The sequence below is a fragment of the Rhamphochromis sp. 'chilingali' genome (assembly GCF_963969265.1).
Source record: "Rhamphochromis sp. 'chilingali' genome assembly, chromosome: 12".
Classification (NCBI taxonomy): Eukaryota; Metazoa; Chordata; class Actinopteri; order Cichliformes; family Cichlidae; genus Rhamphochromis; species Rhamphochromis sp. 'chilingali'.
The window spans coordinates 20,251,307-20,277,175 of NC_137939.1; the positions used below are offsets into that span (position 1 = coordinate 20,251,307).

Below are 25,869 nucleotides of genomic sequence, written 5' to 3' on the forward strand. Positions count from 1 at the left end.
AAAACGACTAAATTTTAATATTTGTATTTATTAATTTGTTTTTCTGACATTAAAAAACGTTTCAAAGAGAAGAATGAGAGGAAGAGACGGTAAGAGAGGAACAGTAAATTAATAATTAATCACAGGCGGCAATAAATTGATAAATGGATTGTCATGATGCTTTTTCATCACAGTTCATTGTCAGTCTGTAAAGATGATATCAGTTTATCGTGCAGACAGGGAATGAAAAGCTGCCAACTTCCAGTTAACAGCTTTATTCTGGAGACCACAGCTCGCTGGATGCACATATCCTACAGATCTGATTCACATTTCATGTTACGTGATTATATGTTCTCTGACTCCGGTGTTTCCATCATCCAGCTAGGATATTCTTCCAAAGGACCCTGCAAAACACAGAACGATGAACACTTTTCAGATATTTTTTTTACTTTTAATAGCAAGTTTTTTAAACTTTTTTTTTTTTACAGGTGCAATAATAAGCTTTCACCGCTCGATCTCACAGATAAGTATAGACAAAGATTTTGTGTTTGTCCCTGCTGGTTATTGGAACAATACATCACTGCTGCCACCATATTGTTCAGTGGGAGCTGGACCATGTAATCCGTACATATCCCAAACCCTCTGAATTTACAAGTGATTAAACTGTTCTGGTTAGCTATAAATGTCAGAACTGTACAAAAGGCTTATATTCTGTTGATAACTGTAATATTTCCACAACATAATTATAAAACACAATAATAACTCAATATTACAGCTCTCTGCAGATGCTTTTTCGACCAACAGGAATACTCCCATACTTGTCATGTCTTGAGTCTGTTATCTTCAGTGCTGTGGTTCATGAATGGCTTTTAACTTTATCTTTTGGGAATCTGCAGACAAAACAAGTCCATCTGAACAACACTGTGGAGGTCTGACGGTTTCTGTAGATACAAATCAGGAATATATGTCAGTTAGCTGTTACTGAGCTGTTAGTACCATGAAAAATACTTAACAGTCAGATAATTTAGGACAACTTAACACAGTAACACAAACTGTGACAAATACCATTTTGTGTCAGGATAGTCCATGCAAATTAAGTCAGTTTTAAAAACAGACTGCTTATTATGACTATTGCTTTTCTTTCACTAGAGCATAAAAGATCAGCACAAACTGTCATGGTCCTGGGTCGGTGACCCAGTGTTTTTGGTTATGTACTTTTACTTTTGATAGTTTTGTATTTTCTAGCATTTAGTGGTGTTCCCTCTGGTTGATGTCTTCCCTGCTTGTGCATTTCCTTAGTGTAGTAAGTCTCTGTGTTTAGTCCGCGTCTGAGTCTGTGTCATTACGTGTATGTGTTTCCTGTTTTACTTTGAAGGGCTCTGTCTTATGTCAGTGTGTTCTGTTTACGTTTTCCCCTGCCTTGTCAGTTATCATGTATTCCAGGTGTGTTCCCCTCCTGTTTCCCATCCCCTGATTCCTGGCATGTGTATTTATAGTGTGTGTTACCGTGTCCTCGTTGCTGGTTCGTCTGTGTTGTTTCCCCTCGGTCTCCCTGCATGTATTTCCCCGGACCTCCCTGCACCGTCATTCCTGGTTTGTGTGTTAGTTTACCCAGTTTAGGTTTCAGTTTCATGTTCCTAGCGCCTTTGTTGTTTGCATTTTTGTTGTTAATAAACACTCACCTGCACCAGAGCTGCCGCCTTTTGGTCCTATATATATTCCACACGGCTTGCCCCCGCAAACCGTGACAGAACGAACCAGCCACCATGGACCCAGCGGCTGTAAATCCGTCCGAGGAGCTCCAGGACGACATCACGTACAATGTGGAGATCCTTCTCAGCCTATGGCTGGAACATCCCCCGGAAGAGCTTCGCCGCGCAACAGAAGACCGGCTGCAACGGCTCTTTTCCGGCCTGCCATGGCTATTGAACTCGCTTCCTCCGACTATGCAGGCTTTTCTCCGGCTCACACCGCACCTTCTCTCGGCCACTCCTGCCTCGCTGCCCGACTCGCCGGATGTGATCTTGCCCGGCCCGTCGGAGCCGTCTGCGGGGAGGAGACGCCGATCGCGCCGTAAGCGCGCCACCCCACAGCTGGACGTTCGGACTTCTAATTCGCCGGCTGTGGTGAGTGAGGACTGTTTTTCATTTTCGGACTGCATGACTGTTCATTCAGGGGCTGCGTTTTGTGTGGCGGATATCAACGCGAGCTGCTTATCGCCTGTGCAGCTACCGGCAGCTAAGTTAGCTCCCCCGCAGCCACTCTCAGCTCAGTTTCCTGTGCTTCCTTCAGTTCAGTCTCCGGTGCCGCCCTCAGTTCAGTCTCCTGTGCCGCCCTCAGTTCAGTCTCCTGTGCCGCCCTCAGTTCAGTCTCCTGTGCCGCCCTCAGTTCAGTCTCCTGTGCCGCCCTCAGTTCAGTCTCCTGTGCCGCCCTCAGTTCAGTCTCCTGTGCCGCCTGTAGCGCAGGCCCCAGTAGCTCCAGTGCCGCCTGTAGCGCAGGCCCCAGTAGCTCCAGTGCCGCCTGTAGCGCAGGCCCCAGTAGCTCCAGTGCCGCCTGTAGCGCAGGCCCCAGTAGCTCCAGTGCCGCCTGTAGCGCAGGCCCCAGTATCATCGGCTTCACTCAACTCCGTGCAGGGAGAAAGTTTAATTTCACCTCAAGGTGCTTTTCCTGGTTCAGCCGCCATTGGCACTGTTTGCCGCTCCAGGGCTTCCCCAGAGGCTAGGTCCCAGTCCTCAGCTGATTCTGGACCCCTGGAGTTTAAGCAGCCACCCGAGGGACCGCTCCGGCCTTCGTCTCTTGTCTCCGCTGGAGGGTCCGAGGGACCGCTCCGGCCTTTGTCTCCTGTTTCAGCTGGGGGGCCCGAGGAGCCCGTCCAGCAGCCTTCCTCGTCAGCTGGTGGTTCCGGAGAACCACACCAGCCTCATGCCTCGTCGGCTGGAGGGTCCGAGGGGCCCGTTCAGCCTCCTGTCTCCGCTGGAGGGTCCGAGGGGCCCGTTCAGCAACCTTCCTCGTCAGCTGGGCACCAGCACCATGCTACATCAGCTGGAGGGCCCGAGGAGCCCATCCAGCCACCATCTGCTACGCCAGCTCCAGCCTGTGCTTCGTCAGCTGCAGCTCCAGCCTGTGCTTCGTCAGCTGCAGCTCCAGCCTGTGCTTCGTCAGCTGCAGCTCCAGCCTGTGCTTCGTCAGCTGCAGCTCCAGCCTGTGCTTCGTCAGCTGCAGCTCCAGCCTGTGCTTCGTCAGCTGCAGGTCCGGCCTCATCAGAGTCTTCGTCCTCGTCTGGTCCGGCCTCATCAGAGTCTTCGTCCTCGTCTGGTCCGGCCTCATCAGAGTCTTCGTCCTCGTCTGGTCCGGCCTCATCAGAGTCTTCGTCCTCGTCTGGCCCGGCCTCATCAGAGTCTTCGTCCACGCCTGGCCCGGCCTCATCAGAGTCTTCGTCCACGCCTGGCCCGGCCTCATCAGAGTCTTCGTCCTCGTCTGGCCCGGCCTCATCAGAGTCTTCGTCCTCGTCTGGCCCGGCCTCATCAGAGTCTTCGTCCACGCCTGGCCCGGCCTCATCAGAGTCTTCGTCCACGCCTGGCCCGGCCTCATCAGAGTCTTCGTCCACGCCTGGCCCGGCCTCATCAGAGTCTTCGTCCACGCCTGGCCCAGCCGCCTCTGCCTGTGCTTCTGCTACGCCTGGTCCAGCCTCTGCCTGTGCTCCTGTTACGCCTGGTCCTGCCTCTGCTTCAGCGTCGCCTGGTCCTGTGCCCTCCAAGCCTCGGCCGGTGCGCCTGACACTTGGGCGCCGCCGCTGTCTTCCGCGCGGCCGGCCCCCGGACCGCCATCGCCTGAGTGGCCGCCGCTGCCTTCCGCACGGCCGGCCCCCGGACCGCCATCGCCTGAGTGGCCGCCGCTGCCTTCCGCACGGCCGGCCTCCCGAACCGTATCCACGTCGCCGCCGTTGCCGTCCGCACGGTCGGCCCCCCCCGAACTGTTTTGGACTCCTGTGCTGTCGGCCCCCTGGCCGGCCCCCCCGAACCGTTTTGGACTCCTGTGCTGTCGGCCCCCTGGCCGGCCCCCTGAACTGTTTTGGACTCCTGTGCTGTCGGCCCCCTGGACTCTTCTGTTTTGGACTGTTTTTTTTTTTTTTTTTTTTTTTTCCTGTGTTTTGGTGTGCTTCGTTTCTTTTGGTTTTGGGCTCGTTTTTTGTTTTTGGTCTTTTGGCCTTCTGGTGCTCCGGTTTTGTTTTGCTTCGGGCCCTCCTTCCTGGGCCCCCGCCGCCCGCCCTGGTCGGGTTGTTTTCTGTTTTTTCTGGCTGTTTTTGTTTCTTGTTGGGCTGTCTGGAGCCAGCCTTTGAGGGGGGGGTACTGTCATGGTCCTGGGTCGGTGACCCAGTGTTTTTGGTTATGTACTTTTACTTTTGATAGTTTTGTATTTTCTAGCATTTAGTGGTGTTCCCTCTGGTTGATGTCTTCCCTGCTTGTGCATTTCCTTAGTGTAGTAAGTCTCTGTGTTTAGTCCGCGTCTGAGTCTGTGTCATTACGTGTGTGTTTCCTGTTTTACTTTGAAGGGCTCTGTCTTATGTCAGTGTGTTCTGTTTACGTTTTCCCCTGCCTTGTCAGTTATCATGTATTCCAGGTGTGTTCCCCTCCTGTTTCCCATCCCCTGATTCCTGGCATGTGTATTTATAGTGTGTGTTACCGTGTCCTCGTTGCTGGTTCGTCTGTGTTGTTTCCCCTCGGTCTCCCTGCATGTATTTCCCCGGACCTCCCTGCACCGTCATTCCTGGTTTGTGTGTTAGTTTACCCAGTTTAGGTTTCAGTTTCATGTTCCTAGCGCCTTTGTTGTTTGCATTTTTGTTGTTAATAAACACTCACCTGCACCAGAGCTGCCGCCTTTTGGTCCTATATATATTCCACACGGCTTGCCCCCGCAAACCGTGACACAAACATTTATGTTCAGTCTAAAGAGACACATGTCACAAGGCCTGATATAGCATGTGTCTAAGGGATATCATCAGAAGATACCAATTCATATCAAAATTCTCAAAATATGACAATAATTGTTTAATGTTTGTTTTTAAACCTTTCTTTTCTACAAGCTTCAGCAAGCAGAATCATGGTCTGAATGCACTGATGTGCCAAACATATTTGATTTGCCAAGAGGATCTATAAACTATCAACTCTGTATAGGCTCCTTTTGCTAGCCAATTTCTTTTTATTTAATTATTTTTATACATGTATGGTGTAATAATGCCTGAGCCGACAGCTGGAAGTAAAGAGAATACAAAAGAAAATAGAAAAGGGGACAAACAGGAGAAAAGATAAGATCACAGGTCAAAGCACAAAGAAAGCAAAAGGACACACTGTCGCTGAAAGAGAAGGAAAAACAAAAAAACAGATACACAAACAAACACACACCCATCCACGTCAAGTTTGTTTTGTCCTTTTATTACATCTACCATAGACAGCATCTGTACCGAGGCTGCAGGTCTGGAAGTGACAGAGGCACCATAATTTTAAATACAAGGAACATTCAGTTTGTTTGTTTGCTCGCTTTTTTGTAACTATGTTATCTAATTGGGTATCAACAATCATATAACTAACACTGATATTAGTACTGACTACTACATTTCTACTATCATAACATCCCTAACGCGTCTATATCTACATTAGACGACAACCAGCCGTTGGCATAAAGTAGCTTAACATAAAGACAGGAATCACCTGAAAGCAGCTAGCAAAAGAAGCACCTACCAGCACTTCTAACACATAACACTGTTTAAATGTAACACCAACAATCTGCTGTTAATTAAAAGGGTGCTGTGAGTCAAACTCTTTCTTCAGGCATCCATCCATTCCACCTAAACCCCCACAAAAACAAATAACTGGGACTTTCTATACTTTAGCTTTTACTTCCTTTTTTTAAATGGCCAAAGACTGAAAAGGCACAGCCAGCCAAGAGTTTCTGATAAGTTGTTTAACTGATTGATTTTCATTTGTTCTGCCAATCATGTACAGCTAAGATGCAACCACTTCTACTGGGCTCTCATGTTTCTAATTAGGAGAGTTTTATGAGCTGTAAGCAGCGACTTTGTGCAGGCAGAGGAAACTAATGTCTGTTGTTTAGCTTTGGGACTTCAGCCTTACTGTCTTACTTTGCTGCCTAATACAAGCATGGTAGAAAATCCTCTCTGCTATCTCTCTTAGCTCTAGTTTGAACAGAATTTTGACTAAAAATGTCACTGCATGATTTAAAGACATCGAATCTTTTCCATTAATCTTAAAGCCAAGTTACGTCAAACTCCACTGTTGGCTTATAACAACTGCTAGCATTCAATTATTTTCAATGAGAAGTCGCAGTGCTTTTAGTGTAGTTCACAGACATGTGAACAAAAAATTGGTTTAAGAAACAAAGAAAACCACATCTTTTACTGAACCCGTGTGAAGGGCTGACCCATGCACTGCTTGCAGGCTCCATCTGGCCAGTCACCATGGGCCACCAGGTGCTCTACCCCGAGTACCCCACAGGGTGGGGCCCCCGTCACAGTGTTGCTTTGTATATTAAAACCACAGTAGTCTCATCTGAATAAAGTGAATGGGAATACATAGAAAACAGACCCGCTTATTGTGTAAGTGTTGTTTGTTTACATTGCTGTTCTCATATTTACATCACAGAGAGCCATAACACTTCCCTGACCCCAGACAGATGCAGGGCTGGTGGCGGTGGACACACAGCAGAATGCCTCCCATGTGAAAAGCCCCTTTGTTTTGGAACTACACCCGCCAACATTTTTCCAACGTTATTCAACCAAGAAGTGAAATGTATCCTTGGCACAGATACGCATAATTACAGCAGCAGGTTTTACAAGGACAGGAGAAAACAGAGTGGAGAAATCTCACACAAGCATAGAGAGCATGCAAGTTTTAACTTGCCTGCCTGCCTGCCTGGGTTTGAACCTGGACCCTCCTGCTGTGGGATGGCAGCACAAACTATGGAGCCATCGTCAATATTTTTTTTCCAGCTATCTTCATCATAAAACATGTAATTTTAGTGCTAAGCTAAACCACTGCTAGCTAAAGATTAATTTTTAATTGACAGGAATAGGAGTCAGAAATTTTAATGTGAAAAATGTCAAACTGTGTCTTCAAAGTCAAGGACTGGGAAGACTGAAAACACACACACTCTCACCTCTGCTGAGCAGCTGCAGGTTGCGTCCCTCCTCCTGCACCTGGAGCTGCAGCACTTGTTGGAGCAGCTCCTGTCGAAGTGTCTCCTGCACTAAACCCATGCGCTCCAGCTTCTCCCCATTCAGGCGCAGTAACGCTCGGCCTTTAAGGTGATGACAAAGTAATTTTTTACAATTAAACTGTAATTCATGAATTCACTAGTGGAACTGTTTTTCTACTATCTCAGACCTGTGATGGCGTGGTGGGAGAACGCTTCCACATAGGTCAGGTAGTTGTGTGGACAGTGTTTCTTCAGCCACTTGCACACATCTTGTTGAGACCAAAGAACAACAGGACGGATCAGGCTGGGCTGTGTTGGGCTTGTGTGATATATCCCATAATTGTCACTGGAGCGGTACTGTAGATAAGAAGGCAGACAGGAAAACATACAGATAAATGGAGAGGGTTAGTGATATAAGGGGACATTTAATGCTTTTTTTCCCCTTATGTCTGTCATATGTGTACCATTGGAGTAGAGGACATTCACATCAAACTTGGGTAAAGCTGCACATATTGAGGTCAGAGTATGTGCAAATTAATAATAATAATAATAATAATAATGGATTGCATTTATATAGCGCTTTTCAAGGAACCTAAAGCGCTCTACAATTCCACTATTCATTCACCCTCACATTCACACACTGGTGGAGGCAGCTACAGTTGTAGCCTCAGCTGCCCTGGGGCAGACTGACAGAAGCGAGGGTGCCATATCGCGCCATCGGCCCCTCTGGCCAACACCAGTAGGTGGCAGGTGAAGTGTCTTGCCCAAAGACACAACAACCAAGACAGACAGAGCTGGGGATCGAACCAGCAACCTTCCGGTTCACAACCCCCTGAGCCATGGTGAGTGAAACCAAAATCTCAGGTTTAAAATGGCACTAAATACACAACTTCAGAAAGTTTTTCTACTCTTGGATCCAAATGATGTCAAACAGAGTGCATATACCTAATATTGTTATTACCAGGACACACACTGGCTTTGAGCACAGAAAACCATCCACCACCTTTTAAAATCATGTGTTTCTGAGGGGCAGCCAATCAGAACAGGGGCAGGTAGCTGAAGTAGCTTAACAGAAGAAGAACACAGAGGCTACAGCAATGCTCAGTCTTAGATAAAAAAGGATTATTTTGAACTTTAAATCTTGAAATCTACAGGCACCAACCACAGAAGACGTAGCTGTAGCTCAGGCGGTAGAGCAGGTCATAGGTTAATTGGCAGGATGGTGGTTTGATCCCTGGCTGCTCCACTCTGCATGCCAAATATCCCTAGGAAAGATACTAACCCCAAGTTTTTCTCTGATGAATGTGTGTGATTGATAGACAGAAAGCACTCAAGCACAGAAAAAAAGTGTTTGCGTGGGTGAATCAGGCTCCTTGGTTTGCAGCCATCTCCCTTGTTGCTGTGTTTAAAAATGCCAGGTTGATTCTTGTGAAGGAGTTTAACCTGGTACGAGGTACTGCCACCAAATGCAAAACCCCCAAAATGGACTTGAATCAAGCTGAGCATGTGCTAGTGAAAAAGAGGCTTAAGGAGATTTTTCAAATAGAGAGATACTAAGATAAGTAAACAGACAGCATTTTTCAGAGGTGAGATCTGTTCAATGACTCAAAGTCCTTTGCACTATTACTACACCAATGTAAAGAGCTTGGAAATATAAGCAACTGAACTTCTTCAAGTCTCTTGAAGACATTTCTCCTCTTATCCGAGAAGCTTCCTCAGTTCAACTGAAAAGGTAAAATGTCTTCAAGAAACATAACAAAGTGCAGTTGCTTTTCTTTCCACGCTCCATAGTTGACAATGACCTGGATGCCTGAGAACCTACACAGATATACTACTACACTACTTCCACTTCTTTGGGTTCAGTATTTAGGTCTAAGACATGCCAACAGGAGGAGCCAGGGATTGAGTTAGTGAATCATCCTTCAATTAGCTGAAGGCCAGTTCTACCTCCCTTGTGCACACTAGAGACTTGTATCCCTTAATTTATCTTTTAAAAAAGAAAGTCTTAAACTTCACACTAACATGTTCCCACAGGGGACATACTGTACTGATGTGCTTTGTGCTGAGATAGATAACCTACCACAGGCATATCTCTCATTAACTGCCAAAGATATTCAGTTATCGGTGGCATTTGACTGCTAGGAGATGTCTCCCATGAAAATATATCCAGAGGAACGGCACAAAATTCAGACTCCATTTAAAACCTGAATGAACCTTAAAGCTCTTTTAATCTTTTTGCCTGCTGTTGCCGCTGTGCATCCATACAACCCACATCTATCATGCGCTGTGTACAAATCTGCACACTGTCTTTTATTCGCTGTACATAACATGTGCACACAGCCAATTAAGTGAGCATCTGCTGGGAGGATTATAAGATGAATATTGAGTATCACATTTCATTTCACATGCCTTATATACATCAAAAGATGACAAGTTTGGGCCTCTACAGGGCTAGAACATGTTTCAGCCTCATTAAAGAACACAGGGGCGATCGTTGCCATATGTATAGGCAGTGTAGGCACATCTGTGTAGCTGTGAAGTTCCCTAGAAGAGTGGCGAACAAGCAGCAGCAACAGCAGCAGAAAAAGCACACAAAGACATGCATGTAGGCCAGTGTCATGTTGAGATTCAGCTCTTTTATCTTATAGATGTACAGGATGCAAAACTGGAGTTGTAATCAAGCTGCGCCTTTGATCAGCCAATCACTTTTTAAAAATGTAGCAAGTTCAGCAGTTCATTTGCAAGATAAAAAATATCACATCTGGCTGATGTGCAAGAGTCAGTGGAGCAAATGTTTTGCAGGAGGGTCTGCCTGATATGTCAGGATGCAGTGGTGTTAAAAACATTCTTATTCTCAAAATAGAACCAAAAATGGTGAGTTTGATATATTTTTTTAAGCATGTTCATCACTTCACCAACAATTTTTTGATCCATAGGATGTCAGTAATGATTCATTTCATTAAAATATAATATTAGTAATAATATGAATAATAGCAAGAAGAATGAAAGTATTCAACTCCTTTTTTTTCTTTTTAGCCATCAGAATTACTGTCTGAAGGCCAAGAAAGATGCCCAACGGATTTACTTTACCAAGTGGATCATCACGGCCTTGCCGTAGTGGTCCATTTGATTGACCTTTATTATTATTTATTTATTTATGTATTTTTATTTTCAGTTGTTACAGACGGGACAGTATTCCACTCCTGCATGAATCACAGACTCTGGAGATTTTCCATAACACAATGGTGATCTGCACTAAAAATCGAAGTAACTAAAAAAGAAGTAGTTTGCTTGCTTTTGGTTTTAACACCGGAGTGTAGTGCAATCATACAGATACTGAAAGTATATCAACAATATCCATCCATTCTCCTCCTTATCAGGAAGCCGGAGTACACATGCAAACACAGAGAAAACATGCAAACTACACTCGGCCAGATGGAGGATTTGAACTCAGGACCTTCAGTAGTGCTAACCACCACACCACCATGCCACCCTGCTTATTTTTAAGTCTCCTTTATTGTGATCAGCAATTAATTTGTGATGAAATATACAAATGCCTTTGACCTGTTCACAAAACTGATACATAATATTTATTTTTGAGGAGAATGAATGACATTGGGCTTCGAGCTGTGAGCTGAAACAAACAAAACATTAATGTTTTGCGAGACGTTTTTAATCAATAATCACTTTTGGGTTGTTTAATGTAATCTAATATATAATGTTACACAATTTTTAAAGACATAGAGGAGTTTTAACTGTGCACGATGTCCTGTGTGGTTTACTCGCACACAGGGCGACATTTACAGTCTTTCTGTCACGACATTGTAGTCCTCAGTGTGAGCCTCACCTGGTGAGAGTTTTCAGATTATGGTAATTATGGTTTTTAGCTGGAATATGCTCTTCACCAACAATAAATAAGAAGCCAGTTATTCTGTTTGTTTTTGTATTTGGCATAGCTGAACACTCAATAGAGGATTTGGGGTTTGGAGCCGAGTGCACTCAGTTTGTTTTCCCCCCCTGTGTAAATTTTGTTTAACACAAAGAACAATAATTTGTCTTGAAGTTTTCACACAATAAATCAAGCAGCTAATGATATTAAACTTTTATTTCTCCAAAAACATGCCATGCTGATCAAGAAAGTGACCTATTCTGCTTCACTTCAGAGTGTTTACTGCTTTCTGATTACAGTTTTGTCTCACTGGGAGGTTTACTGCCGAGTCTTTTTGTGAACGGGCATGTCGGACGTGATGTGCATCATTTTCACTGACATGCTGCAGATACTGTTGCTGTGGCAATGCAGTTAATGGGGATCTAAATAACAAAGAAAGACACATTCAGAGTTTGAATCAAGTATTTTTCTGGCTCTGACTGACTCCTAATGCACCATGAATACTTTTATGGTGAGCTTTTATCTTTAGACTTCCTTCTCACCCTCTGGATTTCCTTTCATCACTTCCATTTATGCAGCAAACAGTTTTTCCTAACTTCACACCCTACCGTTGTAAAAACCTGAGCCCTCATGTTTGGCTTGTATATGAATAAATGTGGTTGGAGTGATCGCACAAAGGATTTCTACTTATTGGTATTTTTTAAACATTGTTTGATTAGGAGTGAACATTTCCCTTAATTCATTAAAAATAAAATGAGTCAGATGTCCTTCAATATGCAAAACAATCCCCCCAAATCCCAAAAAGCTCCATTTCTAATTTGGCTGCAGGTTATGATTTTTCATTATTAATTGTTTTGTGAATAAAACGACTGTTTGCCCAGTAAAATGTCAGAATATGTGAAAATTGACCACAGTCATGTAAAGTAGGAGTTGTAAAACTTTTTGAGGCCAGAGATCCCTTAGAGGCAGAACAAGAACCATCGCAAAATCCTAGCAATGATTTAGTTGGATAAGGGTCACTTGAGGACTAATTTAAATACACTCACTGACCACTCTGTTAGGTATGCATCTTCAACTGCTCGTTAATGCAGATATCTAATCAGCCAATCACATGGCAGCAACTTGACCTCAACGACCTGCTGAAATTCCAACTTAAAGCATGACGTGGCTGTTGGTGCCAGACAGGCTGGTCTGAATATTTCAGGTCAGAGGAGAATGCCCAAACTGCTTCAGAGAACCAGTCGTTAAAACCAAGGTTTGCAGATGAGCATCTCTGAATGCACAACATCTTGAAAGCACATATGCTACAGCAGCAGAAGACCACACCAGGTACCACTCCTGTCAGCTAAGAACTGCAGCTGACAGGTTTAAATAGGTGAGTTTTGATACCTACGTATTGTTACTGACCATCCCCATCCCTTTACAATATACCCATCTTCCGATGGGTATAACGCACCATGTCACAAAGCTCAAATAATCTCAAATGCTTTCATGAGCATGAGTTCATTCTACTCAGATGACCTCCGCAGTCACCAGATCTCAATCCAATAGAGCACTTTTGGGATGTGGTGCAGCAGCAGATTCACATCATTGATGTACAGCTGACATATCTGCAGCAGCTGTGTGATGCTATCACGTCAATATGGACCAAAAGTTATGTATTTATATGTATAGCTATGTATATTTTCATATTATTTATATTCTAAATTGTGTTTTAAGCTCTGGTTTCTTATTGTTTAATTTTTAGTGTAGTGAAGCCTTTATTGCAGTAGTAGTTTAATATTTTAAAACCTCAAATATGGGCCTATTTCTCATGGGCAAAACTTAAGAAGTATATCTCAGTAAACACATGCACCAAAGCCTCTTCTCACTGGTTCTATTAATAAATCTAAACAGGTTGAGGAATACTAACTCTAAAGACCTTTTATTAAGGCATATTAAGCGCACGCATTGAGCGTTTAGAATCAGAAGTTAATATATAGTTTATATTCTCACTAAAAATTCTCACTAACCCACACACATAAATTATGAAGTCATTACCAAAAACATTCCAAATAATTTTCCTTTCAGCGGTTACTATATGTATTTTGCTGCTCTGAGTCCACAGCTGTGAAGTATAAAAACACTATAGAGACCATAATGAGTGTTTGGATGCCTGTGAGAGGTGGCAGAGATGCATACTGACAGAGTGAATACGAGAACAGCATGCCAAAAAAAAAGTAAGTGGAAAAACTTAACAATGGAGGAAGTGAAAATACTGTAAACACATTACAATGCAGCACAGACACACAACACCGATTAAGTTCATGTGCGTCGAGACAAAAATAAACAGACCACTACTTTATGTGCATCCAAGAGGATTGAAGCAAAGACATAATGCATTGCATACAACTATGTTATCAGCCCAGCCCAGTTCTATGTTTGCAGCTTTAGCTTCAGCTTGTAACAGCCTTTTAAAGAGCCTTTCATGGGGTGAAGACAAAGGCATGGGCTCTCTGACTTGTAACCAAGAGCTTTAAATGAGGCCAGCTTACAGTATAAATGGATTGTCTCTGCTGCCCAAACTGGCTGTGTGAAGAGACAATGCTGTATCAGATAACAAAAAACTATTAATTTATACCGGAACAGAATGACTAGTGGAAGTAGATATGAGGACGTTTTCACGCGAGAAGATCTATAGAAATGGCTAACTGTTTATTATCCTGAAACAACAGGCACAGGCTGGATACTATCAGGCAGTTAGGATCAAAATAAATTCAACTTTTCTCTGCTCTCAGTCAACAAGCACAGTGGTGGTGCAGCATAGTGTGAGCATAGGAAGACCTGTGCTATTTAAAGCTAAAAGGCTGTTAGAGCTCACCAACCCGCTGGGGAGAGGGCAACTTTCATTCTCTACTAACAAAGTGTCCATTTACAACAATAGATGATGACCGGCTGCATTTGTCAGACTATGAGGTTTTTTTTATATTTCAGACTTTTCCGTGGAGAAATCTGAGAGGAGAGCTGCCAAACGGCAGCAGGGGTTTTTGCATGTGCTCATATATTGCTAATGCAACAAACACAGCAGTTTCTTGTATGAGCAGTGCAACTTTTTCATATCTGCATGCAAGAAGTCAGTGGAATGGAAAATAAAAAATAAAACCAGAAACACATAACACCACTAATTTCTTGATATCGCCATTGGTGCAGTTTACATAAATCACAGTAGTTATTTTTAGTGAAATACAACAGTGCTTAATAGCCATGGAAACTGAATGGCTATAAATGGTTATTATACTGACAAGTTATGTAGATGTGGATTACCCTCAATTTATTAAACATATTGATGCATTAGTAATTTGAAAAATCTCCCAGGCACAGGCACTGGCTCAGGTCCAGGAATTATGTCTTTTAGTAAATATCAAACAGTGTGTATGATGTGCAGAAAACAACCAGCAGAGAGTACACACTCCAGCGTGTTCACTGCAAGGCGAGGACATGACGTTGTAAACAAGTTTAAGTATCTTGGACTCAAAATGAACTCTATTTAACCTTTAAAAGTCCTTCTACTAAGTAATCTAACATCATAAAATGCAACGTTAAAAGATTTTGCTACCTGGCCACTAACAGGTGGAACAACACTTTATTCAGTGCAAACATATTTCAAAAAAGCCACTAAAAGCTTTGATTTTCAAAACAGTAATTTTCATTTCATCCTGGTAGCATCAAATAACAACAACAATATTTTGATCTTAGTGGATTTTTAAAAATGTATATGCTTAAAAACATAGGTGACTGTGAAGTAGCTCATGTCAGTAAAAAGAACTAAATATTTCCATTGCTTATTAATTGTAATAAAGCAGAATTCCTACTTTTAATCCACATTTCAAACAGCACATTGTGGCAAACCAGTTCTATAGTCGTTTTTAACTTTGGATGATGCAGGACTTGGATTATTCTTTTGACTTTGTGTGTCTTTGTGTGCTTTTGAATGCAAGCTACCCAGGGGATGCGGATCTAAATTAATCCAGCATAATTACTTAAATAAACGATCTTATATTTTCCTGCTAATGTTCATTAACATGCACTGTCTCTGTTACATAAACATATAAAGTAAGGCTTTCTGTCATGAATCGCTGTGCGGCAGGCAGGAGTTGGACCCAAAATGCAGGACTCACAGACTCGGGGAGGTGAACTCAAAACACAGCTTTATTTGCTGGTAGAACAAACATACAAACTAAACTAAACTGGGAAACCATAAACTAAGAACTCACAGCGAGACACAGGGAGATCCACACACAGCATGAGGGACGACGTCACGCCGAACAGAGGGAGACGCAGACAGAAATACACAGAGGGTTAACGAGGAAAGTGGGAACACACGGGGAACACAGGTGACACTGATAATCATAACGAGACAGGGCGGGGTGAACTGAACATGACATATACGGGCGTGAGAGTCACAAAGTAAACAGGAAGTGCACAGAGGTTCAGACAGGAGGAGAGAGAGCACGGGGAAAACACAGACATAACGGGCTGGGGAAACATGAACCACAAAGGGAGACGAGGGCTCATAAATACACAGAGGGGCACACGGGGGGGGGGGGGGGGGGGGGGGGGGGGAGAGAGAGAGCACGGGGAGAACTTGGACATAATGGGCAGGGGAAACATGGAATAAAACATAAGGAGAGATGAGGGCTCACAGATACACAGAGGGGCACACAGGGGGTAAAAGCCATGAAGGGAAAACACTTAGGGAACAACACAACAGGGCAACTCAGAAAACATGGCCTAAATAAGGAACAAAATACAAACATACAAGAAAACTAAGAACACTGGGCCAACATGGCCCAGGACCATGACAGTACCCCCCCTCAAGGGCTGGCTCCCGACAGCCCAAACCCGAAAAAACAAAAACAGAAAACAACCCACCCAGGGCGGGAGGCGGGGGACCAGGACGGAGGGACCAGAACGGGAAACAAAAACAAACAACAGAAAACACAGGAGCACATGACTATAGTCCAAATAAGGTTCAGGGGGCCGACCCAGAGCCCACAGGCACAAGAGTTCACGGGCCACACGGTCGGGGGGCCGACCAGGCGGGTGGCACAGGCGACAGAGCCGGTCCGGAGGCCGGCCGTGCGGAAGGCAGCGGCGATGGCGAAGGGGGGGACGACGACGGAGCAGTTCAGGGGGCCGACCGCGCGGAAGGCAGCGGCGGCGGCGAAGGAGACGACGGAGCAGTTCAGGGGGCCGACCGCGCGGAAGGCAGCGGCGGCCCTCCAGTCTCAGGCATGCTGGCCATGGCCTGGTGGGCACAGGACCAGACGAGGCAGGACCAGACGAGGCAGGACCAGACGGTGGCGATGCGGGGGCCGGACCAGACGAGGTTGCAGAGGCTGAGGCTGGACCAGGCGGAGCTGCAGAGGCTGAGGCTGGACCAGGGGGAGCACAGGCTGAAGCCGAAGCTGGGCCAGGCGGAGCAGAAGCAGAAGCCAAAGCTGGACCAGAAGCAGAAGCTGAGACCGGACCAGGCGTAGCAGAAGCAGAGGCAGAGGCTGGCCCAGGCGTAGCAGAAGCACAGGCAGATGCAGCCGGACCAGGCGACGACGAGGCGGTCGCAGGTGGCGGCTGGACAGGCTCCTCGGACCCTCCAGCTGATGCGGCGTGAGGCTGAACGGGCCCCTCGGACCCTCCAGCGGAGACAGGAGGCTGGACGGGCCCCTCGGACCCTCCAGCGGAGACAGGAGGCTGGACGGGCCCCTCGGACCCTCCAGCTGACGAGGCGCGAGGCTGGACGGGCCCCTCGGACCCTCCAGCGGAGACAGGAGGCTGGACGGGCCCCTCGGACCCTCCAGCGGAGACAGGAGGCTGGACGGGCCCCTCGGCCCCTCGGACCCTCCAGCGGAGACAGGAGGCTGGACGGGCCCCTCGGACCCTCCAGCGGAGACAGGAGGCTGGACGGGCCCCTCGGACCCTCCAGCGGAGACGGGTGGCTGAACGGGCCCCTCGGACCCTCCAGCGGAGACGGGTGGCTGAACGGGCCCCTCGGACCCTCCAGCGGAGATGAGGAGGTGCTGGCTGGGCTCACTGGAACCCCCAGCGGACGAGGTAGATGGCGACACGGGAGCCGCGGAGTGCTGGATGAGCTCATCCGAGCTTCCAGCAGGAGCCGATGTAGAGCCAGAGAGAATTGGGACCCCGGGCTCAACGTTAAGCTGGCTAGAAAACTGCACTGCTACGGGGAACTGGGCCAAAGGTTCAGGTGCGAGCTGAGCTGCTGGACACACGGGGACCTGAGCTGCTGGACACACGGGGACCTGAGCTGCTGGACACACGGGGACCTGAGCTGCTGGACACACGGGGACCTGAGCTGCTAACGGTGGAGAAGTAAATGACTGCACAGGGGACTGAACTGATGTCTGTAGTAACGGTGGTGGTGAGAGTGGAGTAGGTGGTGGAGTTAATGACTTCACAGGGGAATGAACTAGAGGTAGTGACGGTTGTGGTGCTGGTGGTTGAGTGGGTGACTGTGCTAAAGGAGGCTGCACTGGGGACACTGGAGACTGCACTGGGGAAAGCAGGGCTGCAGGAGGCTGCACTGGGGACACTGGAGACTGCACTGGGGACACTGGAGACTGCACTGGGGACACTGGAGACTGCACTGGGGAAAGCAGAGCTGCAGGAGACTGCACTAGAGACTGCAGTGATGGTTGTAGTGGAGGTGTGACGGGTGGAGGAGTGGCTGAAGTGGCTGCGGGTCGGGCGGCTAGTGGCTCAGCTACAGAGCATATTAACGGCAGGGCTATGGGTTGAATGTCTGACTGAGTAGCAGCCTGAATGGCTGGGTGTAGTGATGGTGGTGGTGGAAGGGAAACAGGTGGTAGTGTGGATGACGGAACTAAGGGCGACTGAGTGGCAGACCGAACTGATGACTGAAGCGATGGTAGAGGTGAAAATGGAGCGTGTGGTGGAGTTAATGGCTGTGCTAGCGGGGACACAGGAGACGCAGCTTGTAGCTGGGCAGCTAAGAGAGCTTCAGGAGGCTGGGCAGCTGATAAACTGTTCACATTACCGTCCGTAGCACAAAACACAGCCCCTGAACGAATAGTTCCACGGTTCGACACAAAAAAGAGTCCTTACTCACCACAGCCGGCGATGTACAAGTCTGAATGTCCGGCTGTGGGGTGGCGCGCTGGCGGCGTGGTCGTCGTTTCTTTTTAGATGATGGCTCTGACGGGCCGAGCGGCTCCACATCCGGCCCTTCAGGCAGGTGGGCAGTAGCAGCTGGGGGATGAAGGTGGAGCTCATTTTGGATTAAATCCTGTTCGAGTGGGTGGAGCGCACTGAGTAGCCAGGGAAGACCAGAGATTAAACGCTGTAGTTTGGTTTCCACAGCACAGCGAAATTCCTTCCCCTCATGTTCGAGCCACAGATGCAGGAGTCTTTCCACGGAGTAGATTATGTCCAGACGCAGTTCTTCTGGTGGGTTGAGTGCTGCTGGGTCCATATCTGGTGACGTCGTACTGTCATGAATCGCTGTGCGGCAGGCGGGAGTTGGACCCAAAATGCAGGACTCACAGACTCGAGGGAATGAACTCAAAACACAGCTTTATTTGCCGGTAGAACAAACATACAAACTAAACTAAACTGGGAAGCCACAAACTAAGAACTCACAGCGAGACACAGGGAGATCCACACACAGCATGAGGGACGACGTCACGCCGAACAGAGGGAGACGCAGACAGAAATACACAGAGGGTTAACGAGGAAAGTGGGAACACACGGGGAACACAGGTGACACTGATAATCATAACGAGACAGGGCGGGGTGAACTGAACATGACATGTACGGGCGTGAGAGTCACAAAGTAAACAGGAAGTGCACAGAGGTTCAGACAGGAGGAGAGAGAGCACGGGGAAAACACAGACATAACGGGCTGGGGAAACATGAAACAACCACAAAGGGAGACGAGGGCTCATAAATACACAGGGCACACAGGGGGGGGAGAGAGAGCACGGGGAGAACTTGGACATAATGGGCAGGGGAAACATGGAATAAAACATAAGGAGAGACGAGGGCTCACAGATACACAGAGGGGCACACAGGGGGTAAAAGCCATGAAGGGAAAACACTTAGGGAACAACACAACAGGGCAACTCAGAAAACATGGCCTAAATAAGGAACAAAATACAAACATACAAGAAAACTAAGAACACTGGGCCAACATGGCCCAGGACCATGACACTTTCATATTGGTCTTCTCTGAGTCCTTGTGGATGTTACATGTTATTACAACACCTGTAAGTCATCCACGGTGCGTTGAGGTGGTTATCTCCATGTAGTGAACTGTGTTACAAAAATCAATGCATTTGGAATGAGATACAGAGAGAAGTGTATATATCCACACACATTTATTTTGATGCCTTCAACACAGATCAGCAAAGCCACTGGGACAAATAGGATTGTAACATCATAGACATAGTGTATGGCCTACAAGAAGCTCTACATCTATGTCCAGATAGAGTCTGTTTATTTGGCTAAAGGTGCTTAAATGCTTGATTTTCTGACTGGCCCTCTTGTTTACATTTCACCACAGTCACATCTGTGACCATTAGTTTAAGCAGTCATGCCTGCAACCAGCTAATCATGCCCAGATAGGTGGCCGTGTTTTCAGATAGGCATATACAGTAGTTCACGTGAAAAACTTTAGTCGGAAACTTGTCATTATTTTTCTCTGCAGTATCAGAAAAACCTCTAAAATGAGTGAAAGAGTAAAGGTTTCAATGTCTGACCTGAGAAACTATCGGCACAGGACCTTTCTCCTTTTCTTTGATTAGGTTTGCATTCTTACATTTCTTGTTAATTTTTTTAGCAATTAAATTAATCTTTAACATATTAGAATTCCAAAGTAAATATATATGGTTTTCCTAACTCTGGATTTGTGGCAAACATCATCAAGCTTAATTAGGCAGAAAGAAACATATCACCCTGAGCTGCAAGAATAAAGAAAACCTAAGGGGATTATGACAACATGCACCAGGTGCGCTTTTCGACATGCTGAAGTCATGTAGGTGCTCAGTACCTGCAGGGCCTCGGTCCCCGGCTGCTGTAGCAGCTTCACTGTTCTGCCTCCCGCTGTTTTCTGTCCACGGCCGTCATGCCAGGTCAGGTTCCCACCTGTCCGTCGACTCAGCTGGTGCTTAAAGTCCTCAGGCAGAGCCCTGTACTCCACAGCTGGCCTGCAGAAACTGAAACTGGATGCAGCTGGAGAGATAAAGGGAGGGGGTATAATGATTAGACAGGCAGACCTGCTGACAGTGTAAAAACAGCATGGGACTACTTCCCTACTCCCTTGCTCTGCATGACTTGGAAACAAAAGGCAGGATTGAAACCATATGGATAACCTGCCATTCAGGAATGGTCTCCTTAGCAAATTTCTGCAAATCTGCTCTATTGACACAAACCAGGCTTGAGTTAGTTATCTGAGCCTTGATAAAATCGTAGATGAATCCTGGAAGTCAGCGTTCAGGTACCACAATTACTTTGTGAAAAGCTTGTAGAGTTGTGAGACATGCCACTTTCTCATCATTAGGATGAGGCCTGCAGGCAGATATCCAAACTGACTCAACAGCAGGTGGCTTCCCAACATCCAGTAATTAAAGAGTGTGCAACTACAGTAAACACGCTGTTACTGGCACAGATTCTGGCAGAAAGCCACGGGTCATTACACATTCATGTGCCAGATTGGAAGGATTTTCTTACCACGTTTGAAGCTCCGTGTGCAGCTTGTGTTTGCGTGTGCGCTAATGTGCATTTTCAATATCTTAAGTTGACTAAGAGAATTTGAAAAGAGGACAGAACGAGAGAGGCTGTCAGGGGGAAACGAGGTTTTGAGGAGATGAAAGAGTGCCTTCGTTTCTCCTGCTTTGTGCTTCTCTTTTCTGTCATTCACCATCTCCCACCGAGAGCGGAGCCATTCTGCGTCCTGCAATCATCAAGGCAAACCAGCACTATCAGGTTATTACGAATAAAACTTGGTGTGCGATTTTTGGTTTCTTTGAGGTTTTACTCGAGGCATGTACGAACCCTCCTTCAGAGTGTTACTCACCCAGGCTGCCGCTGTAAACACAAATGTGCCCCTTTCATGGATGTAGTATGCATAATTAAGACTATTTGTCAGAGCCTTTTCCCTTCAAATGGAGAAAAAAAACCCTTCTCTTTAAAAAGTGCCAGTACTGGAAAGGAAACACTTTCATGATCAAAATCCTTACTAAACAAATTATGAAGTATCTGGCCTGCCTGCAATATCTTTAATCCTGTATTTTGGATGAATATAGTTAAATTAAAGCTCTTATTTGGGGTATTTAAAATTTTGACTTGGCACACATCTTTACCTATCAGAAATATGCACATCAGGACTTCAGAAGCTGGGAGTAAATTCAATTAAGAGCAAGCCAAGGCAGAAAAGTGACCACAGCAACAGATGATGGTGGCGATGCTGGATGCGCTGTCCATTCCAGCACCGTGTCACTGACCATCAGCGACCCCCTTCTGTTCCTTTCTTATGCATAATATTCTTATAATGTCTGAATGCATGTATATGACAGAGTCTGTTTTTAATAGATTTAATGTGGCAGCGTTTAGCTGCACTTTATTTCAGAGAGCTCTTTCCAGCTGAGGCCACTTACTTAACAGATAAACTGGTTTAGCAAGTAATGAGTTAAAGTAATGGAATCAGCGTGCTTTAGATTTCGGCGGAATGCGAGTCGGACTATTTAGAAAAGAGTTACTGATTATTATTATTAATAATATTGAAGTGTAACCTTCCTACCGTCTACAGCCATGATGTTTTCTCGGAGACAGCCTAGTGGAAGTCTCCCATCTTCTCCGGTGACCGACACACGGGCTGCGGGTCCAGCTCTTCCCCTCTGTGTGCGTTTCACTGAGGTCTGGCAGGAGCAGCGACGCTCCACATCCTCTGACCTGAGCTTCTGGGCTAAGTGGGGATTTAAAAAATAAACAAACAACCACGTCTTAAAACCAGCTCACGTCGTCCTCAGTGTCACTGGCTGCTGCTGTCTGTGAAGCCGAAGTTGCAGAAGACTGGACAAGAATGTCCCCGAGCAGCTGGCTGACTGGTTCCGCGGGCTCAGGCGGGCGCGAGCATGTGCGCGCGCGTGCGTATTTGTGTGTGGTTTTCGTCCATGTCGTGAGAATCAGATGCGCGGCTTTTTCTCAAGAGCATGCATGAGCACAGCGAGCTCAAAGTGCAGCCCCGGGCCCTGTAATTAACGCAGCCAGTGGAGACTCTGAAAAACAGCCGGATGAAAAGGCTTCTCATAGCTGCAGCATCCACCATAAGGAATTCCCCTTTGCCTTTTCTTAAAGAAAGGGAGCTCTGTGCGCGCCCGTGGGCACTGCGCCCTCCCTGTGATGGACCCTCTATGTCGGGTCTGTGCAGAAGAGCTGCAGGACGGTGACTGTTCCTGCTCACACCTGCCCTTGCACTCACTTTATTGGCCACATTTGGCCGCAGAGTAAAAGAGAGACCTCCGTAGGAGCAAAAGAGCACAAAACTTTAAGCATCCAACATAACTCAAAATACAATCAAAGCCATGGAAAAGACTATCTGTCTTTCTTTCTTATTTCTCTCACTCAAAACAAAAGGAATACGAACAAGATTCAACAGTGTGGTCTGTACAGACATGACAGCATCACTCTTGTTACACCATCACCAGCCTGAAGACTGACAGAAGGCAGAGTTGCTCCTTGCTTTCATGCTGTTTACACCAGCCATTTGAATATCAAACAACAGAAAAAATACACCATAGAAAAAACCCAGATTACTGCTGCTCACTGGATATTTTTCTCTTTTTTAGATTAGTACCTGAGTGGGATGCTTGTGTTTGAAAATCTCAATACATCCTAATTTCTGAAATATTCAGACCAACCTGTTCGTCAGTAACAACATGCTTCATTCAAAATCACTTAAATGACCTTTCGTTTTCATTCTGATGCTCAGTATGAACTTCAGCAGGTCATATTGGCCTGAACACATTGAGTTACTGCCATGTGATTAGTTCATGATCATTCAGTCACAAAAAAGAGAGAGAAAAAAAAAGAAAGTTCAGGTGAGAGAGCCCACAGAAGAGGCGTCATTAACCACAATCAGAAACAGCAGGGTGGAGGTGGGTTGCAAAGTAGCAACCATAGGCCGTCTAAAGCACCTTAACCAGTGCATGCTGTGTGAGATTTGCAGATAGGATGTGTAGAAGTGTTCCAGCTTAGCCATCATCTCATATAGGCTGGCACTGAGATCAACCTATCAGCCAAAATTGCAGATGAACCTGCCTCTGTGACCTGCCCAAGAGAAAACAAAAAGCCGTACCAAAAGCACCTTTAAACATATTCGTGACCCTCCTGAATCCCTTCACAAAATGAATGCACACATGTTGATTTCTCTTTAATGTATGCACATGCTGAGGATAGATGATACAACAGCACAAAGGTTCACTTACTCTAAATTTAAGTGCACGAAAAATCTTTTATTTTGTATTTTTAACTCATCCCTCTTAATGTTAAAGACTGTAAAATATCACATTCTCATCAGGGTTTGGTTAATAATTGTGTTTAGCCTCCCTGTTGTTTGAGGATATGATGTTTGGGTTAGTTGTCAGAGTTTTAGTTTTCATCTTATCTTTTGTTTTAGTTTGCGTCTTTTATCAATGTTAATGGTATTAGTGTTTCCCTAAAGTGTCATGTCTGTGTTAATCTCTTTAGTTTTTCTTCCCAGTTTTACTTTGAAGGTTTGTTTTCTTTTATGTCCTGTGTCAGTTTTGTTTTTTTCCAGTTCTAATTGTTTTCACCTCCTTCACTTCTCTCCTGCTTCATTCAAGTATTTATAGTCCTTTGTCCTTTTATAGGTGTTGTGTTGTTTGTGTTGCCTTGCTGCCTTCCAGGTGAAATTCCCTGGTGTTTTTGGTCCCCATTGTTCTTTTTGCGTCTAGCTGTTTTGGATTTATGTTTTGGACTTTGACGTGCCCTTCAGTATTAAAAACTTGTTTTTTGTATAAACTCTGCCTTTTGCATCCTACACTTTGGGTCTTCTTCACCTCCACAATCACCACAGAGCCACCAAGCTGTGACACAATCAGTCCATCAATCAATCAATCAATCAACCAACCAATCAATCAATCAATCATCCATCCATCCATCCACCAATGCATCCATTTTATTTCATATTCTAACCTCAACTCAATGTATTGCAGTTCCAGACTGTGGTGTTTTCTCATAAAATATTTACATAACCCCCCAAAAGGAACTAAAAACATGAGGATAAAGTGAATCTTCTTATGCTCTGCCTTACTAGAGCTTCAGGAGATAGCTGAGGGATTGCCCCCGAAGGTCTCGACTAGAATTTCTTTTGGTTCTCATTTGTATATTTATAAATATTTCATGCTTTTATATCAGGCTGCTCTGGTTTTATAACGGTTTGGCTGAACTCTACAGAACATCAGGAAACAACCCACTCAAATCATGACACTGTACTCATTTGACAGCACAAACAAATACAAATGAGTGCTATCAACTTACAAAAGCACAGATTAAACTGAGTTTTTTTTTTAAATCCTCTATCATAAAACATGATTGTCCTGCTGTTTCAGTGCTGTAGGTGTGTTAATGAAAGCAGATTAGAGAGATCAAGGTAGCACAGGGGTGTCCATGGTGCTTGATCAGTGAAATATATACCAGGTATTTATCACTGGATAATCTGCATAATTAATTAACTTTAAAAAGATCAGATAATATGGCATTTTTAACCTCAAAATGTTTCAAAAAGGAGAAAAAATGGGAAAATGTGACAGAAATAATAAAGAAAATCTAATCCTAGAATCTGCACACATAAAAACAAATCATTTGAGTAAGTAAAAAACTAAATAATGAAAGAAATATTGATTCCACAACAAAAAATGTGTCCTCATTAAAAAATCGAGAACAGAGACATATTTTTAGTCTGGTTTAAAAGGAGAATGTTGAGCAGATGTAAGTTTGTGGAGAATTCAGACAATCAAGGAGTGCTCCATGAGCTGGTTTTGAATTCTACAGCAAGCAGACAATTAAATGATGACCCAACTGATCTCTAGACTTATATTTTTAAAGTAAAAGATGCTGTAACACAGTCATTTCCTAACTTTGGGGATAAATAAAGTGCTTTGTCTTATTGTTGTTCTAAAGATTTGGATTCTGTACTTTTACTCCATGTGTCTTACACATTATCAAACACCATTTCAATTCAATTTTACTTATATTGCACCAAAATTTGAAAGCAGAGATCTCAAGTAATATTAATATATATATAATGACAAAAGTTGGATGGACACATAAAATATGCTACAATTCTTTCTACCTGAGATTAAATTCAAAGAATGTCTTTAAAATAAAAATAAAGTTTGACATTTTGGATTTTGAGAACAAAGTTTACTCTCTTTATAGAGAGAGTGATTTCACTGCCTCCATCTCACTCTATCACAATCCCTTACCATATCCTCTTTCATTACATCCATGAATCTTTTCTGTTCTTCTTCGTTGCCTCCTGCCTGACAGCTCCATATTCAGCATTCTTTGTCCAGTATATCCTCTATCCCTCCTCTGTGACTGTGTCTCCAAAATGCTAAATCTGAGCTGTCTGATGTACTCATCCTGGTCACTCCAAGTTGAAACCATAACATCTTAAACTGTGCCTCCTCCAGCTCTGCCTCCATCAACACCTCAAAGTGTCAAAATATTGTAGTGATGTTAATGAGTTA

The 25,869-nt window shown here is 45.1% G+C and overlaps 1 protein-coding gene across 1 annotated transcript; it reads right to left on the minus strand.

Moving 5' to 3' along the window:
- Window positions 1-24: 24 nt before the first annotated feature.
- On the minus strand, window positions 25-22,264 carry samd10a (sterile alpha motif domain containing 10a). The gene is made up of 6 exons (XM_080899346.1): window positions 21,894-22,264; window positions 20,145-20,326; window positions 7,380-7,548; window positions 7,153-7,293; window positions 798-920; window positions 25-383 (listed from the first exon to the last, which is right to left on the minus strand). The coding sequence occupies exons 1-5, from the start codon at window positions 21,904-21,906 to the stop codon at window positions 823-825; spliced, it is 603 nt and encodes a 200-aa protein (XP_080755472.1). The 5' UTR covers window positions 21,907-22,264; the 3' UTR covers window positions 25-383; window positions 798-822.
- Window positions 22,265-25,869: the final 3,605 nt, after the last annotated feature.

What these genes read in the sequence shown, in the direction of transcription:
- samd10a (XM_080899346.1), bottom strand. An exon ending in CGGGGACCGAGGCCCTGCAG is followed by an intron (nt 7,549 to 20,144) that starts GTACTGAGCACC and finishes TCTTATCTACAG; the next exon opens with TACCGCTCCAGTGACAATTA. An exon ending in CCTGCAGCTGCTCAGCAGAG is followed by an intron (nt 921 to 7,152) that starts GTGAGAGTGTGT and finishes TTGTATCTACAG; the next exon opens with AAACCGTCAGACCTCCACAG.